Below are 20,009 nucleotides of genomic sequence, written 5' to 3'. Positions count from 1 at the left end.
AATGTCCGTTATTGTGGCTTCATATTGATTTCAAGTCGTAGTTTTCCTTTTAAAGAGGTGGAAATAATTTTCTGTGCTTTTGTCGAACCACAAAAAACCTGCACATTTGGGTCATGTGACTGCGCGTTGGGCAATAATCACATAACTGCAAACTGCTGGACCGGAATTTAAAAAAAGGTAGGGAGGATATAAGGGAAAAAATGCAGCTGCATCACATGTCCCATTTCTGTTTCCCCACTTCAGTTTCCATATTTCATATAAATACAATATGTAAAGGCTTAACCTTTGGGCTAGATAGAACATTTTTGCATGTACTATATAACAAATATTTCCCCCATAGCATCTTAGAGCTATCCATAAAATCTCTGTACCATGTTCAGAATTTAAAATATCACTTGTTGCACAACATGCATGCATCATAATAGACCTACCACTGTGTCCAGCTAAGCTGAAGTGGATAATGGGGCTATTTAAAAAAAACATTTTAAGAGGTATGAAAGGTTTTCAGCAACATCACACTCCTCATACACACACACACACACACACACACACGTGCACAGGTGTTTTTGCAGCTCTGGTTCTCTTTGCCTGCTTTATCTATACACAGAAAGACTGAAGCACAACACTGTCCTGCTAATGCACTTTGTTCCTCTTGATAAATAAATTCTCCTGCAGTGACTCATGGCGAGCAAACATATTAAGACCAACCTTGACTGAAGTGTGCAGATGCACATGTTTTCTTTGGTTATTGCTCCTGTGAAAGCTCAGTGAAAGAAAGGAGGGCTTTCACTACATTAGTTTCGAGGCAGTGTCTGTATTGATTTTCCCACAGGACATGAGAGATGAGAAACTGGTCCTAATTGGAGTTTCATACAAGAGACTCTTGATGAGTTATTCATTTTCATCCATTTAATCCATATGTTTCATGTTTGATCTTTTTATTTTTTGCTCATATTGAAACAAGTATGCATCAGACACCTGACCAAAATCTGTTTGCTAAAGGAAATGTCTGCAGGAGCTTTTTAGCACTGATGGCATTTTTATGCACATCTACATGCTTCGCCCACTTTACGCATGCTTTCAATTTATTTCTCTTGATTGTCACTGGATGCATTTTGTTGTTTTTTTGTGCCGTTTCCCTCAAGGCGCTGCTCTGCTGTCATTTAACAGAAACTGTTCCCATAGCACTTACGTCTTAGCTTGTCAGTTTGACATTTATTGTTCTTGGTTGTTTTCTTCTCTTTCCTTTAATTTGCTTTGAAGTCAGAATATTTTGCCCTATGAATATTTGTTTGTCTCTCACAGCTGTTTTTGTCAAATAATTTCTTATTAAAACTGCATTAAACTAAATGAATGTCCTCATAAGACAAACGTTTTTTTGTCATTTAATTGGTAGCCTCTTAGTGTCGTTGTTCCGGCTATTTTAACAACATAATAAAAATCGAATTAAAAACAAATAACTAAAAATAAAAGAGGTAAGTTCCAATAGACAGTTAGGCCCCATAGTTTTTGAATAGATTCCCTATTGTGGCTTTTTTGATCCCTGTCACTTTGCAGTCTCTACTGCGGGATGCCTGCACCTGCATATGGATGGGGGAACCAAGAGGCACAGGCGGCAGCATCATGGGAGGCCTGTACAGTAGCCACGGGGTGAGCACTGAAGAGTCAAAGCTGATAACCAACTATCACCTCCGTCAAACGGAGCTGGGTGAGAGACCCTCGGAGACATCTGCAGGCATCTGTTAATGATCCTTCAGCAAGGCCACCTACTGAAACCTTCTATGACTTTTGCTTCTCCTTTATAGATCCTGTTGGCCAAATGCGCTCTTTGTAGCATCTTTGCTCCAGCTGAACTAAACAGTGAGTTTGAGCTTTCAGGGAGGGCAAAACTGGGTGTGTAACAAATGACCTGTGTTGGGAAGGTTACTTTTAAAATGTATTCCATTACAGAATACATGCCCCAAAATGTATTCTGTAACGTATTCTGTTACGTTACTCAATGAGAGTAACGTATTCTGAATACTTTGGATTACTTAATATATTATCATGCTGTTTACAACTACATGAATGTACTATTGCTGTGATTTATTACTGTTACTGAAGGTCCGCGGCTCCGAACCGTAGTAAAGGGACCTCTGGCTAATACGGTGGGTTCTGTGTCGGGCTCATAGCTGAAAACTAGCTTTACTTTGTTGTCTGGGTCAACTTTGCTAGCAGAGACAGAGAGAGGCGTTGAAAGGCTGCTCCAACGGAACTTATTGTTTTTGGAGGAAAACACGAACACGGTGTAAAGTCGAGTCTTAATAGCTTACTTACAACTGGGCTCGTCAGGCTCTCTTCTTGGCTGCAGTGGTTATTATTATATTTACATGCTTCCAGCTCCCGTTTCTGCTCGATGACAGCTCGTACTTTTCCTTTTTCTCCCTCCCTCGCTCACAGACACATAACGTGTATGGCAGTCCATTCTCCCTGCAGCACGGACTACACTGCCTATGATGCTACATTCTTTAGAGCTATACCTGTAGCATTCTGCCTATTAGCTTAGCACAACAACAACAAAAAGGCGCTCTCTCACCCAGGAAACACGCAGAGAGAGAGCGTCACCCTGTAACCATGGCAACCGTAACGCTGCCACCTGGAACAGCAGAACGTAGCTGTCAAACAAAACCCAAACAGTCCTGACCCGCCACAATATGAAACAGGGAAGTACCGCCGTGTAATCCATTTATTTCAACAAAGTAACTGTATTCTAAATACCACCTTTTTAAACGGTAACTGTAACGGAATACAGTTACTCATGTTTTGTATTTTAAATACGTAACGGCGGTACATGTATTCCGTTACTCCCCAACACTGCAAATGACTGAATATTTCATTTTTATTATTACTTTTTAAATTTTTTTTTAATAATTTCTGGATGCCGAAATTAACATTTTATCAATCACCCTGGCTCACAAAATTCCATCTTTCCATCCTCTTAATGAGCGCGTTTCCACACTCGATGTCCAACGCTGCTGCCCGGTGAGCGAGCCACAAGGCCAAAGGAAATCTTGTGGGTATCTCTGTAACATCTGACAGTGGCTGTATTTGATGGTTTTGAATGAGAAAATGCTGAAAATATGTTCCCCAATTTTTTAAAAATTGCATGACTTTTGTTATTATTACATTTACAATAGTAGACTTGTTTTTCTACTTTTAATGATGTAGAAAAAAGGGTCTACTATAGCACTGTTTTGCACTTTGGTTGAGATATAGCATTAAAAGCACTTTTCACATCCAACTCACATCCAGATTCAGCTCGTTCATAAGTGAAACTAAAGACATTTTTATCCCTTCACTGATGAGCACTGACATTCCTGAGACGATGCACTCCTACTTAATGACAATATAAATGGTCACATGCCCTCACTGAAGTGATTTGTTTTATCACTCTTTTTCTCTGAGCTTCATAAATCCTACAACCTGTCAGTATTTTGGATAAATAAGTATGTTAAGCACTGAGGGGAAAAGAAATTGACGTATATAAAGAAGAAGAAAAACACCTTCAATCAACATTCAGCCTTTTTTTTTTTCCACTTTAATTATCCTGGCACCGAAACAATAATGAGCTGTGAGGATACTTTGCATATCAATTTTCGGCAGTTATCACAAATAATGGGGATGATGTGCAGCCCTGATCGCCCTGACGGAGTGTGTTGTCAATCTGATTTGGCACGGTGCAGATCGGTGGGGTGAAACGGTTTTTGATAAAGTCCCAGTGGAGGAGCTGATTGGATCTCCTGGAAAACTGGGCGTTAGTTTGGCATCATTCTCGGTTAATGTGTCTGAGGAAGTCTTGAAAGCCATTAAGCTGTAACAGTATTACCATTCACCCAGACGAGGGGAGGCTGTACTGCTCCTGCCAGATGACTGCAGGAGTCTTTTTAGTGGCGCATATGGCCATCGGTGCTGGGCTGGTCAATCAGAGAGCCACATTTGGGGGACAAAAGTCTCCTTTCACACTTGGACAGCTACCGGCTGCAAAAAGTCTAAATTCAATTACAGAGATAGCATCTGAAAACACAGACACACAAAACCGAGCTCGTCCACACTCAGCTGCATGCGCAAGCATGTATACATGCAGACACACACATACATACAGATGAAAGGCAACGAAATGGCCACAAATCCTTCAACTCCAGACAGAAATGAATTTCCAGCTCGGAACTTGTTGAGGAGAGACACTAATCATCACGTAGATAAAGGCTTGTTTGCTCCTGATAAGGGGAGCGACTGCGACACATGTCCCATAAATTGAGATTTGTCCGATTTGCCTTTGGGTTGTAAGGAAACGGTTGGCTGAAGGGCCACGATATCTAAGCGATAACTGACTTCATCGCTAAAGGACTGTACTCTTAGAGAGGGGCGCACAGACTGGACTCTGGCTTTCAATGTGTGACTGTACATCCTTTAAAATATCAAAATCTGCAATTCCAAAACAGTCACATGTATGAAATGTACAAGAGCATAAATCCCCCTCTACTACTGACAAACAGAACATGACCTGTGACTAGGACAAAGCAAAAATCCCTCCACTCACATCGATGACGGTCCACTGCTCCACGACGATGGCATCGTACGCCGGGGTGGCCGCGTTCGGCTCACCTTCGCTCGCCTCCTGGAAGATGAAGACACTTTCCACCGACTTAGGCAGCAAATCTAAAGAGAAGGGGAAAAAAGTAAAGCCATGAAAAAAAGAGTATTTACTGGATGGAGCGTGTCTGTCTTGTCTCTTCTCCGTCAGGGCCTCCAGGCCAGCGGAAATGGAATGATATCAGCCAGACACATTCACACACAACCCTTTATTACATAGCCAGTGGTCCTAGCCATTTGTATGAGCATTAGGCACTTATGCATTATGCAAGGAGACAGCGCTGAAGAAAGGAGCAGGTATTCCCCTTCTGGGACGTTAAAAAAGAAGATGAAACGTTACGAGGATCCAGAGCCTGCTGGTCTTAATGCTTGACGGTTAAACAGAGGCTAATTATAGCTAAAATAGGATTAAAAACTAGATGTACTTGGTGTCCAGAGGACTGAGAAACGCTGCTTTAAGAAAGGTGGACAGATTTTAGCGATGGCAAAATGTAGCAACCAATTTAATGAAGCCGGGCGTTAAGGCACAAAGCATAAATCCTTTTGCTAAGCCAGCATTATTCACCTTAAAAAGACTTAAACTGAACGAATCACATCGAGACACTGACATTGATGCTTTAGGCCACTTTTCAGATTGTGTGCTCCTGACTGAATAGATTTTCCGAGCTTCTCTTCTGTCGGAGGCTAACAATTGCAGGATTGGCATCTGAGAAAGAAACACCACTCTGGCCCCCGTGAGCCAGGACCCCTCTCCACCCAACGTCTCTTGTTATTCACTTGATGCACATGCACATTACATCCCGGCGCACATACACACACAGACAAAACACGAGCCTCGTGGTCCAGTCTTCCCAGCAGGCCTGAGAGCTTTCTCATTACTCTCACACCATTTACACACTAATACAGTTTGCTGGGGCCCAGGCACCAATACGAGACACTCCACATTTCATTACTGGGCCCTAATAATAGGGGGATGAGAGGTGGCTGGAGAGCCTGTGGAGAAAGGCGGGGACAAGGAGAGAGAAAAAGAAGAAGGAAGTAAGCAAGACACGGGGAGAGATAGAGTGGAGAATGACATGCTCTTTTATTTCCACCACCCTCAAAACCCATTCTGGACCCATGCATGCACAATTGAAGACATCTTTCAAATGCAGACGTGGTCAGTGTTAACCCCCTCCTGCCACTTTGCCTTTGCTCTTCCTCTGTTCCCTCCGTCATCCCCCTTCTTTCCCCATTCCTGCACTTTATTTAATTCTTTGGCCCATCCTGCTTGGCATATTACCGCAAAGAAACCTTTCTGGAAGGTGTAACGCACTACGGACTGATGTCGGTTCTCTGCAAATGCAACAGGGATCATTCAGGTGAGATCGACAGGGTTTCTGTCTCGTTGCTCTACAGGGAGCAGCCTGTCTCTGGTGATAATGCAAACAGACTCTTGGCAGAGGAGAGAAAGAGAGCGAGAACCAGGGAAGTGGAAGAGAAGGAGCTGGTTGCTGGGGGCGTTGAGTCCGTCAGGGGAATGCGCTGGTTGCGTGCACGAATAAACATTATCTCGTGCCTATTGACTGAGAGCTGAGCTGAGCAGCCAGCGGGCCGACTGAGAATAAGTTGTTTACACTTGCAAAAAAAAACCACCGTGCGGCCTCAGTAAAATTGTTCTCCATCCCCTTGTGACTCACACACTCAAGGTCGTGGGGCGAGACATGCAAATACAGCTGCACTAAAAACGGAGTGACAGCGTCGGGGCTAAAAGACAAAGAAGCAAATGGCAGGGGAGAGTCAGATAGCTGGAGTGGCAAGGTGACAGCGAGTGAAACGCACCAGCCGATACCGGCATCCAAATGATACAGGAGAGGATCAACAGCAGGCACCTAGTGGGTGTAGACAGTGCTGACACGCACAGACTGAAACTTAAAGTGCTGAGTGTTTAGTGTTTGCCGTGCAGGTGTTTGTATGTAGATGCGAGGTCCTCGCCTGCGTCGAGTCACTTCGGAAGCTGCTTGTTGCTAATATTCATCGGCATGTACACAAACCTGCTCTTGTGGATTGATTTCAGACACACGGTGCTTAAATCAAGCAAACAGCGGAACAGAAAGCAGAAAAACACTCGGATGTTTTTCCAATAAACCCATGTGCATCACTGCTGCAAACACAAACATGAGTTACTATCTAGAAAACAACAGGGTGAGACGTATAAGGTCATAACCTGAAATTAACAGACTCATTAAAGGTTTTGTTTGTTATATTAAAAAAAAAAGTTCTAACCCTACGTTCCATTTATCATTTGTTTCCATACAATTCAATATGCACACTAAGCAGAAGACTAGAAATGGGCCTGAGTTTCGTAGTCTATCACATCTGTTAGACATCAGATTTTATTCCTTTTTGGCAGAAGGCCTTCTTTTGTTTCATGTGCAAGCCATTTTAACCGTTGTGGTTCACTGGGACTCTGAGAGGAGCAGAGCCATAGTTGACTCCACCTCTACGTCCCCTTTGGACAAATCCGCATGTTTGTCCACGCCAACGTATCCTAACGTCTTCATTTTTCAACTGATGATGGATACACTTTAAAAAGAAGAAAATGAATTAATATTTGTGTATTTTTGTATCAGTCTATCAAGACATAGTTGGTTAAATTAGTAGTTAAACATATTAGTAATATAAAGACAGTTTTCACTGTGGTAGCAGAGCAATGTAACTTGTGTCCATTTTTCAGGTGGAAAACAATAAAAAATGGAAAACATTTTACATCAGGGTGCTGATAATTGTTACGACTGTTGTCGTAATTATATGTAAATTTGAGTGTGCAGGTGCTCCTCCGTGATTGGTGCGTCCAGGGTGGATGGCTCGCACCGATTGGCTTGTTATTATTATGGTTATTCGTGTCAGCTGTGGTCTCAGTGTGTTCTCGGTTTTCTTATTTGTAGCTGTGTCGTAATTCAGGGGAAGGATGCTCCGATCCTCCGTATTTGGAGGAAATAAAGTCACAGCGACGCGACAAAGGCTGTTCGAATTCAAAGAGTCCTTCAAATGTGTCGACGAATGCGTCCTACTTCTCCCCAAGTTTTAAGGATGGGTCCGATGTATCCTTTATGTCCTACCATATCCCAGGATTCATTGCGGGTCATACAGGAGATTACAGGAGGTTAAGCGGGAGAGGAAAACACTTCCAAATCTAAGTATATAAATATTAAAAAAGTTAAACTGTCATAGCGGTTGTGTTGTTAAGCTACAGTGGCTTGCAAAAGGACCGGGAGGCAGCGGATAAGAAGAGACCGCCAGGGACTGCCATGTCATTCATCCTCGACCCGACCCATCCGGCAGACCGTTCACCGTGTCACTATGTTGGTTAATGTAAGAGCATGTAGGGGTGAACCGCCTTTTTGTTTGATCAGTTTTCTCCTGTTTTTGTTAGGCAGGGAGGGTAGTGATTGTCGTTTGAGTTAGTTCTTTTGAGTAGGTAAGTTGTGTTTATTCCTGAGATAGGCTACCTTTTGTTTGTTGTTTTGGCCTTGAAGTTATGATATGCTCCCTTCCTTTGTTTAACTGCACTCATTGTAAATAAACCACTGTCACAAAGTATTACGTGTGTGACGTGCTGCTTGGGGTTGGACGGGGATGGATCACCTTTTATGTTGTGGTCTGGCCGCGCCTAGACGGGCCATAACAATGATATTCTATCTGTTTGCTTGCTGCTTCTGATCACTTAGTGTACAGTGAATTTTCAGAGGCACAAACCAATGATGTGGTTCTGAGAGCCTTTTTTTCCCCCGCTCCTACATATAGCTATTCCTTATGATGAACAAGTTTAATGCAACTCCTTTAAAAATCGACTCTTCAATCAAACCAGTCTGTGTGATAGTGAATCCTTGTGTGAAGCATGAGCCATCTGAGTGCATTCATATTTGGTCTCATGCCCAAAGACACTGAAGTGCTTCCAAATGTGTGAATCTGTTTCCTCGCTGGAACTCAAAACCTACATACAGTTAAATAAAACTGTATTGAAATGCATGCATGCATCCTGTGCCAACACACCCACAAACACCAGTTCTTTTTCTTTTCTGAGTTTCTTTCACAGTTTGATTAAAAAAAGAAACTTATTGGAATTGCATCATCACTACCTCTCACTTTCTCTGTCTCTCTCCCTTTTTTCTGCCTCTGTTGACTGCTTTTTCCCCCCCGCCCCTACATATAGCTATTCCTAGATGTGGTGTTTCTTAGCTGACTCAATTATAAACTGTAAACAGCTAAAATGCTGCATAATTTATGATCTGTTGGCAACGAGGCAACTATTTGGAACAGGTCGAACAAGTGAATCAATAGCTGAGATGTTAATTGAGCTGTAGGAGTTGTCTAAGACATGTTGGTGGACATGTTTGTAGTTTACAATGGTGGCTGTAGCTCAGGAGGTAGCGCAGGTCATCTACTAATTAGGCTGGTTGTTCGATCCCTGACTGCTCCACTCCAGCATGCCCAGACGCTGAACTCCAAGCCTCTGATGTGTTCGTGTGAATGTTAGATAGAAAAGCACTTAAGAGTAGAACAATGCTTGTGTGTATTGTGGAACCAGCCTGTTTACAAACAGCTGAATTGTATCTCTGAATCCAAATGTATTTATTAATACATTTAATCTAGTTGCTATTATTACATTAAAAATTCATATTGTGAATATTTAACCTTTCTCAGCGCTATTAGCCAAACCAGTGAATGTGAGCGAGCCCACTTTACTGCTGGCGAGCTGGAAAGTGACCATGCCCCAGGTCATGTCTGCTGACATGATTTAAACATGCATGCCAGGTGCCGCCTCAGAGAGCTGGAGACAAACCGCTGACAGCTTATCCATATTTCAAACAGGACGAGTGGACATTCACAGCGAGGGACGAGTGGAGAAAGGGATTTCAGTGTCTAATGCGTGCGGATTGGATGTGGCTCTTCCCCATAGAGCCAGATGCATGACAGCTGGCAGGTCTGCACCTTTGGGTTACCAGGCAGACTTCAGCTGGTGAGGAGGGAACAGAGGGTGGGCAGCTTAGTGACCGGAATGCCATAGAGTGTCGGATACATGGGTCACAACTACATATGGGTAAGAATACAACAACTTTATTTATACAATAATATGTATTTAACATGAAATATGAATTTGTGATCGGTAATATCATCCCTTCATTTCCATCTTTAGCTATTATTCAGAGACTCTGTAAATGCTCTTTTGGACCCAGCTAAAGAGAAATTCTGAAAGTGGCCATTTTTCTTTTCTGACAGCTGTGGAATGGATTGATTCTTCATCCTTTTGGGAATTACATGTGTGAAAACAGGCAATTATGCAACTACATTTATGTGACTAAAGCTGATGTGGGAGACAGCATTTCTAAACATCAGCAACATTTGTGCTTCCTCACTACTGTCAGACTATTTGTTACCTGTGTGCCCGCTGCGATATCGACACATACAAAAGGATAATCCAATCAAGTCATTTTAGACACTTGCAGGTCACGATGAACAAGTTTAATGCAACTCCTTTAAAAATCGACTCTTCAATCAAACCAGCCTGTGTGATAGTGAATCCTTGTGTGAAGCATGAGCCATCTGAGTGCATTCGTATTTGGTCTCATGCCCAAAGACACTGAAGTGCTCCCAATTGTGTGAATCTGTTTCCTCGCTGAGATTTTCTGTCAAAACCTACATACAGTTAAATGAAACTGTATTGAAATGCATGCATGCATCCTGCGCCAACACACCCACAAACACCAATTCTTTTTCTTTTCTGAGTTTCTTTCACAGTTTGATTAAAAAAAGAAACTTATTGGAATTTCATCTTCACTGCCTCTCACTTTCTCTGTCTCTCTCCCTTTTTTCTGCCTCTGTTGGCTTTGCCCAAATTTAGAAAGCAGTAAAGGTTGACTGTCATGCATATGAATAGCTCAATGTCTCACAACCGGGTGACAAATCCTCATTGTGGCTCTGGAGATAGCTTAAGCTATACAAGTAACAAAAGCAAACTCCTCGTCAACACCATTACTGTCATTTCTTTAGTAAACAAACTCAGCCCCCCCCACCTTGGTTCCAGCTGGGAGGTAGTGCAAATTTGTATGCTGTGTTTATGCATGCGTTTGTGCGGATATAGGCTTATGTGTGTTTCTGTTTGCAGCGAGCTCCCCAGTGTGAATGAATCTTTAATGCACGTCATAAGACTGGAGCTGTATGCAGCTTAGAATCTGTCAATTTAATACAGCTATAATATATCCGACCTTGTGATCAGGCGAGGTCTCCACAAACACACTTTCACCAGCTGAATGATTCATTGATGCACACACATACACATGCGTATGCAAACAATGCCACTTAATGCTTTCTCATCCAGCTTCACCATGGAAACCCTTCTTTAGAAGTAGCATGGGGACACAGTGCGCATCCCTTTGGACCGACCTGACTGTCAAGGTAACATAGCACTTAGAACACAAGGCCTGAAGAAACATGAACGGCGATTTATTTGTTAAAAACAAAGGCTGGCAATTTATAAAGTCCAGCTCAACAATCAGTGAAACAGGTTGGTTAACTTGCTAAACTTCAAACGTGTACTTTTATAAGTATACACGAGTTTATTGCTTCATGCAAAAAGCAGAAGGTCTTTGAACTACAAAACAGAGAAACCACATTAATGGTACCGATTAATTGTTAAACTTATATAAACTAAAATATGAGAATGCATGAAGATCAGTGAATTGGAACTATACATATAGGTAAACAGTTCAGTGATATGAAAGTTTTATTAATGCTATGTACTAAGATATTTTATTAATATTCTGTGGTTTGAAAATGTATTAAATCATTAGTTATCCAACCACACAACTACACAATCAAACTAGTGTATCACAAAATAATCATGAGCGACTTCTACCACAATATGAAAGTGTCAGCAATTTAAAAAGACACACAGCGGTCGTCCAACCTTTTTATGACCTCTGCTTGGATGAAGGATGAATGTCAGGTGACTGAGCATATACTAGGAAAAGTAATTTCAAACCTTTTTTGGGGCAAAGTCAACAACAGTCTACTCTGTACTTGTGGTTTCACGTCCCAGTAACTCTTGGAATTTAAGTTACGGATCTCCTTGCTTCAAAATAATCCACAAGGACTCTTTTGTTACTAAGACATGTATCTTGCCCCATTTCACTATATTTTTAGTGCATACACATGTTCACGTTTACTACATGAAATATACAAAAAGTACCACAAAGTACCCAAAGAGCCAATCAAAAGCCAATGATATTTCCTCACCCATGTATAATAATACATTTTTTTATTTGAAAGCGCCTTTCAAAACACTCAAGGTCGCTGTACTCAGTAGAATAAAAGCAACATAAAAGCAAGCAGTTTACAGAATCATAAAAGCATAAGACGTAAACAGATAAAATAGGAGAGTGGAAAGGTTATGTGGGATAAGCTATTTTGTACAAGTGGGTTTTGAGTTTGGACTTAAAGAGAGAGAAGGAAGAGATGTTTCTTAAATCAGGAGGTCGGGAATTCCAGAGTCGTGGAGCAGAGCAGCTGAAAGCCCGGCTCCCCATGGTTGCAAGACGGGGGGAAGGGACGGAGAGTGAAAGGGAAGAAGAAGATCTGAGACAACGAGATGGGGCGGTGATCTTAACCAGGTCAGAGAGATATGGAGGAGAGAGATGATGAATAGCCTTAAATGTGTACAAGAGTATTTTGAAATTGATGCGATATTTGACCGGGAGCCAATGAAGCTGCTGCAGGACAGGAGTGATGTGGTGGATAGAAGGGGTCCTGGAGATGATACGGGCAGCAGAGTTCTGGACGCGTTGGAGCTTGTGGGTGGATTTTTGAGTAAGACCAAAAAGAAGTGAATTACAATAATCAATCCGGGAAGTAACAAGGCTATGGACAAGAATGGCAGTGGCATGTGGGGTGAGAAAAGGACGGAGACGATTAATGTTGCGCAATTGAAAATATGCAGACCGAGTAATATTATTAATGTGTGAATTGAAAGATAGAGTACTGTCGAGGATGACACCCAAACTTTTCACAGAGGAAGAAACAAAGACCGGTGAGTTATCGATAGCAATAGAGAAACTGTTGGTTCTGGATAATGTTGATTTAGAGCCTCCCAAGAGGAGCTCGGATTTATTACTATTGAGTTTGAGAAAATTAGAAGAGAACCATGAATTTAGTTCAGCTAAGCAGAGGGCGAGGGAGGATGGGGGAAGAGCAGAATCAGGCTTAGTGGACAGATAAAGCTGGGTGTCATCGGCATAACATTGAGATGTATGGGTGACAATGGTCAAAAAGATGAGGGTCATTTTTTTTCAGACAGTGATTTTTAATGTGTCTTGGCATTACTTGGTCTATATGCATGCTGTCAATACAAAGTAGTTAAAGTGTACTAATAGAAGTATAGAACTGGAACACAGTGACAGACAAACATGAGAAATACTGGGAATTTCTATGATTACTGGTTACTGACCAATAATCTGACCTGATTACTGGTTTTCCACCAGCGTTTGACAGATGGTTTCATCTGTGCCAACAATCACTTAATATATAATCTGATAAACACTCCAGAAACCTTTGTATAATGTTGACTCCTGGCCAGTCTCATTGTCCATAATTTAGTTTTGCTCTTTTGGGAGCTGGTGATAAATACTTGTTATGCATGGTTTTCTTGGTATGGGTCATTACTCCAAGCACAGCTGTGTTTTACTGAAAAAATATCAGAATGAAATTCACGTTGTACTTTCAAAAATGTCAACTTGTCATTTATAATCTGCTGTGGATTACACAGCATTACCAGTGCTCTGAAGTTTCCAATCAGGCACATTTGTGAGATTTTAAGCTGATGCTCTGAGCATTTTTCCCCCAGGGGAAAAAATGCCACGCTCTTCCTGCCTTCGGGCTATTTGCCTGTAAGCACGGCAGATGCTCTTCAGTTGCCAGAGCTTGACTTTGTAACTTTGTAACAAACCCAATCTCATTTTATTCAGGTTATTTTGTAAGGAGCTGTCTGAGTTTTATATTCACATAGATTTTCTGAAAGAAAGGACTTATCTGTCTAACACAAACAGACTTTGGAACTAATTTGGGAATATCCAATTTGAATGATGTATTTTTATATTGTGGTGGCATAAAGACCTCGCAAAATATAACTGCACACTGTATGTGAATTATTAGGGACTTGCTCTCCCCACACGCGTAAAGCAGGGGTCAAAAGCTCCCTGTAAATTAATATACACATCACAAGGGGAACAAAAATAAAATAACCTAAGTATAATGAACCCGTGGCTGTTTAAAGCCTTTTTCTGGCAGTGCTTATAAATAAGGGTTCTGTGTCAAATGTTAATGGACATGCATAATCACACAGCTGCTGAAAAAATCCTGGGGGGAAACTTTGTCATTAGCAGGTCATTTTTCTGTTGGCTGCAAATCAATTCATGTTCTGAATAATAACAAACAGGTAGAGAGGATGAAAACAAGGCATCTTGTGAAGAAACTTTCCAGAATGATAGCTGTGGGATTACTCTGTTTTCTTAATTGAATCAATGAATTTACTTCAAATGCAAACGCAACTGGCAGCAGCTTTGATTAACAAATGATTTATATTAATATGTAGATTAATTACAGGATCACTTCCTGAATAACAGTAGGTTAGCGTTTGACTTCATGCTAAAACCACAAATTTACTATAACATATTATGACCACTACTTGGTTGAAACAGATAAAGGCTATAAGCTTTCACTACAACGTCTCTCAAAGCTAACCTGAAAATATTGTAAAAACTTTTCTCAAATATCTTTTATTATTAGGAGCAAGTATCATGGTTGTTACAAATTGATAGAGCGTATGCCCCTTTTTTCTCTAAGCTAACAAAACAGACAAATAAACAACAACAACAACAAAAAAAAACAAAAAAAAACAACAAAAACCCACTATGGGCCCCAATCCCCCGACTGCCAGAAAAAAGGAAAGTTTATATTTTCCCAAGGTATGTAAGTAAAGGGTGCCAGATTAATTCAAAGTCTTTTACATTATCATTCATGGTATATCTTATTTTTTCAAGATGAAGAGTATTTGTAAGTCCTGTAAGCCACGTCTTTAATACAGGAGTCTCTTTGCCTTTCCAAAGCTGCAGGATCAGTTTCTTTGCAATAATCAATGCATATGACATAAATCTTTTTTGAGAGTGTTGTAAATTTTGTGTTTCTTTGGAGATCCCAAAGATAATTACTATCGGATTTGGCTCAATCTTACTCTTAAAAATATTAGACAAGTAGGTAAAAATGTCACACCAAAAACCCTGAAGCCTTGGACAAAGTGCAAAACAATGTAACAGATTTCCATAATGTATCATACATTTTTCACAGAGGGGGGAGCAGTCTGGATACATTTTGTTTCAGAGCTAGGGAGTTGTCAGCTACTGCTAGCTCTGCTTAGCTTGGTTACTCTGGTATGTGATGTGAATTTTGAGTTAAAAAAATACTGACTTAAAATAAAATGTGTGTACAAGAAAAACTCATCAACTGCTTTGAGTATATTTCAGAATAAATGAACCCTGAACAAGTTATGAAAACATCCACATGTCACTCAAATGATCTCCCTCCATATATATAATTTATATATCCAGGTAGAAGTCTCATTGAGACCGAAAATCGCTTTTTCAAGAGAGACCTAACCAAGAGGGCTGCAGCTTTACTTATGCATGGCCTCCTCCACCACCACCTGTGCAGCAACCAAAGCCTGACTTTGTGCACCTTGCTCTTCATTTCTGCTGTAAAGGTGAGTATATTAACATGTGAGTCTATTGGGGATCCCTTGCAATAGATGCAGCATCAAATGACCATTAGAGACCCATGTAGGAACAGCTCTTAATGAGACTCATTTACAAGAGAGATCAACTGTACAAATAAAGGTTAAGTAAAAAGAATAAAATGAAATAAAATACTTGATTCCATATTTCAACCCTGGATGTCGTTTCCTGATTCAGTGAGACATTTTATAATGAAGCTAATACAAACTAAGCCAGCTCAGCATTATTAAAGTAATAAAAGATGTAGAATTCAAAGCGGCACAACAAAATTAAAGTGAGAAAAAAAAACAGGGCAAAAGGTCAGTCTTAAAAAAATAGAATAATTATACTCATTAGACACATATGACAACCATGCCGCTCTGTCTCGAGGCTGTAAATAAGGCTGTCACTGTCACTATATCCTCCCATCCAACCACATATCTGTCAGTCTGTCTCCTTTATTGTATTGCTGTCAAACATTTACACGTTGTTAATGAGGTTGAGATGGTCCCCTGCAACACGTAGACTGTCTCGTTCTGAATTCAGGAACTCTTTTCAAAGAAGTTGCTAAATATGGAGACGGCAGGAATGGATACCAATTCTAAAGCCCTAAGCTGCGCGGCTGTTTGATGTAATTAGCTGCTAACAACAAACGGGGTGCTGCTTTGATGTCATACTGCCAGCTGCTCTCAAGAGACCAAAATCCAAAAAGTACAGCGTTCACCTCTATAAAGTTGTCTGTTTTCCAAAGTGGTTGAGCGTAAGCTGATATGCTTTCTATCCTAACGAGTAAATTCACTGTTCAAGAGATGCATATCTTAGCAGCACGAGAAAAACGCAGAATATGTTAGAGGACCCTAACAGGCAGAAAACATTGAATCATAATAATACACTTCATTACTCCATTCTCAGGACATAAAATATGCAAGGAGGCACTAATTTGTTATCAGGTTAATTATCTGCGTTTCAGAGTTACTGAGGCGTTCACTTTCCCAGATTAATGAATTATGACTCTTATTTACTCTGGTTGGCTTTTTTCTCCAGTGTCAGAGTCAAGCACAGAGCCGCTGGGGTCTGATGGAAGAGGAAAACCCAAACAGGAAATAGTTTAAAAGAGGATACCAGCTTCGTGACTTACATCTTCCAAATGTATGAAGATTATGTCAGAGACAGCACACTGATGGGACTGCAGTGATGCAGTGTCTTAATTTACTTCAAGGCCTCATTTCACAGTGCTGACCAGCAGCTAATGTTAGCCATGTGATGTATCTCTTCTCCATTCATGTGTAGAAAAAGTCTTTCAAAGAGTTCAATGTGTGCTACGATGTGATGCAGAGTTTAAACATTGAGATTTTTTCTAATATTATAATATTAATTTCAGCTAGTTTTCTGATTTAGTCTTTGGGCGAAGGATCTGTTACCAAAACTCTGGTCACTTAAAAACAGATTCTACAAAATCATGTCGAATGCTTACAATGCCAATGTTAAACACATATAATCAGGCTCAACATCCTAGTGTGTTTGCTAGTGTTTCACACAGCTACCCTGTGTTTTATAGATAATCTCAACTGTCCGGATCATGCTAGCATGTTTCACCAGAGACGTGAAAAACTCTGGAGACTTTAAATATCTTCATAAAATTTAAAATAAATATAATAAATATAGTAGACTGACCTACTGCCAGACTCAAGTCATACGACTAGCACAGGATCCATGGCTCGAGATACTGAAACTTGCATAAAGTATTTTTCTCCACTGGGGGAATTAATTAATTTAACTCATTATTCAAGTCAATTTTTCTGCAAAAACTCTTGCCAACTACTTGTTGAGTAGTAGTTATGGGGCTATGGAGAACAACTGCTAGCATCTGCAGCAGTCTGCTAGCAACCAAAGCAACCTAGGGCAAACCAACCATGTGGGGGGCTTTTAGAGCAGCGGTCTCCAACCTTTTTTGCGCCACGGACCGGTTTATGCACGACAATATTTTCACGGACCGGCCTTTAAGGTGTCGCGGATAAATACAACAAAATAAAACTAGTACCGGTACCGAAAAAAAGAAAATTTATTCATAACACACGTGAAAAGACCAAGGAAAACCGAGTAAACGATAAAAACGATAACAAAATAACGCTGAAAACCGATAAAAACCCTGAAAAACATACATTTCACACCTGAGCCTCAACTCTCGCGGCCCGGTACCAAACGACTCACGGACCGGTACCGGTCCGAGGCCCGGGGTTTGCGGACCGCTGTTTTAGAGCAACACCCTCTTTTCAACCAATTTCACCTAGCAATCAGCCAGCAACCTCCAGCAACCACTTGACAAATGGTTGGGGAATGCACAGTTTTCCCTACTGGTTATCTTACTGGTTGCTTAAGATATAATTTCTAAGAGCACAACTTTTTTTCTGATAATCCAAATTGTTTGCGTCATAAGTCAATAGTTCTTTGTTTTGTCGTACCATTCACTCATATACTTTTTACAATACAGTATATCATTGTGCAGTACACTGAGCTAACTTGGTGGAAGGTGACTGGAATAATAAGACTGGCAAAGACAGTTGTGTTGCTTGTGTCATCGAGAGGACAGAAAAATGGCATAAAATAAGTCAAAGCTGTGCAAAAAGACTCATTATGAGTATAGCCAGTGATCTTTTATCAAACGTTTATAAAAAATAATAATAATCCTTAATTGGGGTCAGAATTTCAAACACAATAGTGATTTCTTCTGCAGTTGTCACATAGCATCAATGTGAAGTTTCCATCCTACAGGATTGCACCACTTCTTGACACAGAAGGAGAAAAAGTACAAGAGCAATTTACAAGTGTTAATCAAATATAATTTCATTGCTTTCTGGAAGAAAATAAATGTTAGCTAATGCATAATTAATGCCATACAGGGCAAGGTGCATCATTACCTGTCACAGTCTTTTCATTTTATAGAGGTTGAAGTGAGCTTCTGTCTGACATTCACATTTTTACTGGCAATACAGTGAAAGGAAAAGGGGTAATTTGGGAAACTTTTTTATATTTAATAACTGTAATAGCTTTGAGCATGCTAGTGGAAGAATTATTCTGCTGAAGCCAAGAAGCCAAGCAATGATAAAGACTCTTTTGATATTTAAGGGAATATGAATGCATTATTCAAGTGTTTTTACATTTCAAACCTATCATTCTGCTTTTGTGTATGTGGAGTTTACCCAAAATCACAGTGTGTGGAACAAAAAAAAAAACAACACACTGAATATTTTCTCCAAAAATCATTTTTCTTAGAAAACCTGTATATGCTGCAGGAACAGCGAGTCAAGCCTGCTCACCATTCATGTTGCCCAGGTGGAAATATCCATCGACCAGCGAGGCTCCGTTGTTGAAGTGCTGGGTCATGTGATCCAACCAGTTGGCCTCCACCCCTTTGACCCCTTCGTCACAATTTTGAACTCGCAGAGGCACCTTGACAGTGTAGTACTTCACCTGGCCCTCTCGGACCGGTGGGTGGTTGTACAGCGCCAGCAGATCGACCCCTGTTTAGGCGAGACATAAAACAAAACCAGTCACAGTTTTATTGGTTTTAACTCACAAAGGTTTATGACAATACAGATGTAGCCTTTATGGAAGCCCCAGAATTTACTGTATTATTACCGAATCAATGCTGTACATTGGCTGCAATCCAAAATGTAGTTTGGCACTGTCTGTAGGAGGACTTTCCTTCTCTTCAGCTGCCAGAAGTTATACGAAATATCTGCGTAAATGGCTGCCTGAGAGACAGCCCTGCTTTGTTGCTGTAAAGCAAAGGACTGTCTCTGTATTCAGCTATAAAAGGATGTAGAAATGAAGCATTTCTTCTCAATCTTTAATGACTACTTTGGTAAATTTCTATTTCCTGAGACTTTTCAAAACTAAAAAAGAAACATAGTTAAAATAAATTGGAAGTACATTTATTTCCTATGAGAACAACTATCAAGAAAACTCTGCCAATGCGTGGACAGTCAACAAGCTTCTTGGCCAAAAAAAGCTGGCTCCAGTGTTCATGGTCACCAGCCATCAACAGCAAATAACAATTTGTGTGCTTTCATGTTTTTCAGCAAGTTTATTTTCATTTCCTGGGAAGAAATGTGCCACTGAAAAGATGAAACTTCTCCACATGAAGCTGTCTATTACTAGATAAACAATAAAGTAGAGGGGAGGGTTTGCGTTGGTCTTTAAAAAGATAAAATACAAAAGCTGAGCTCAAAAAATGAGCCAGCACTGATGTGTCACATTGAATCAAAAAGACTGTTCAATAAACATCACCCTGAATTGTCAACAATTAAATTTTTAAGGCCTTTTTTTGGCGCTACTTTTGTTTCAACAAGCCAAGATTATGACCATAAGCAACAACAAAACTGGAGCGCACATAAAAGTAAAAATTAAAGTTACATTCATTTTGTGGTGGTCAAGAAGATTTTAAGAATCTGATACTTGTGTGAAAATAGTATTTTTCAGGAAAATGTGCATGTTTCTTTCTGCATTGTTTTGTGTTAGATTTGGGTTGTCCTGCGACCCGGTGTGTAGAATAAATCTGTATGCAAAACACTG

General features: G+C 40.5%; 1 protein-coding gene across 1 annotated transcript in view; it reads right to left on the bottom strand.

Moving 5' to 3' along the window:
- The window catches only part of rftn1b (raftlin, lipid raft linker 1b), a 156,865-nt gene that overhangs the window by 29,724 nt on the left and 107,132 nt on the right, over positions 1-20,009 (bottom strand). The window contains exons 7-8 of the mRNA XM_087848469.1: positions 18,752-18,955; positions 4,580-4,698 (exon numbers count right to left, since the gene is read on the bottom strand). Of these exons, the coding sequence (XP_087704595.1) occupies positions 4,580-4,698; positions 18,752-18,955 (323 nt within the window). The remainder of the gene's footprint in view (positions 1-4,579; positions 4,699-18,751; positions 18,956-20,009) is intronic.

Source organism: Neolamprologus brichardi, chromosome 11 (assembly GCF_056152115.1).
Source record: "Neolamprologus brichardi isolate AB-2024 chromosome 11, ASM5615211v1, whole genome shotgun sequence".
Taxonomy (NCBI): domain Eukaryota; kingdom Metazoa; phylum Chordata; class Actinopteri; order Cichliformes; family Cichlidae; genus Neolamprologus; species Neolamprologus brichardi.
Note: the sequence above shows the minus strand (reverse complement) of the source record. Positions and strands in the feature narration are given on the sequence as shown.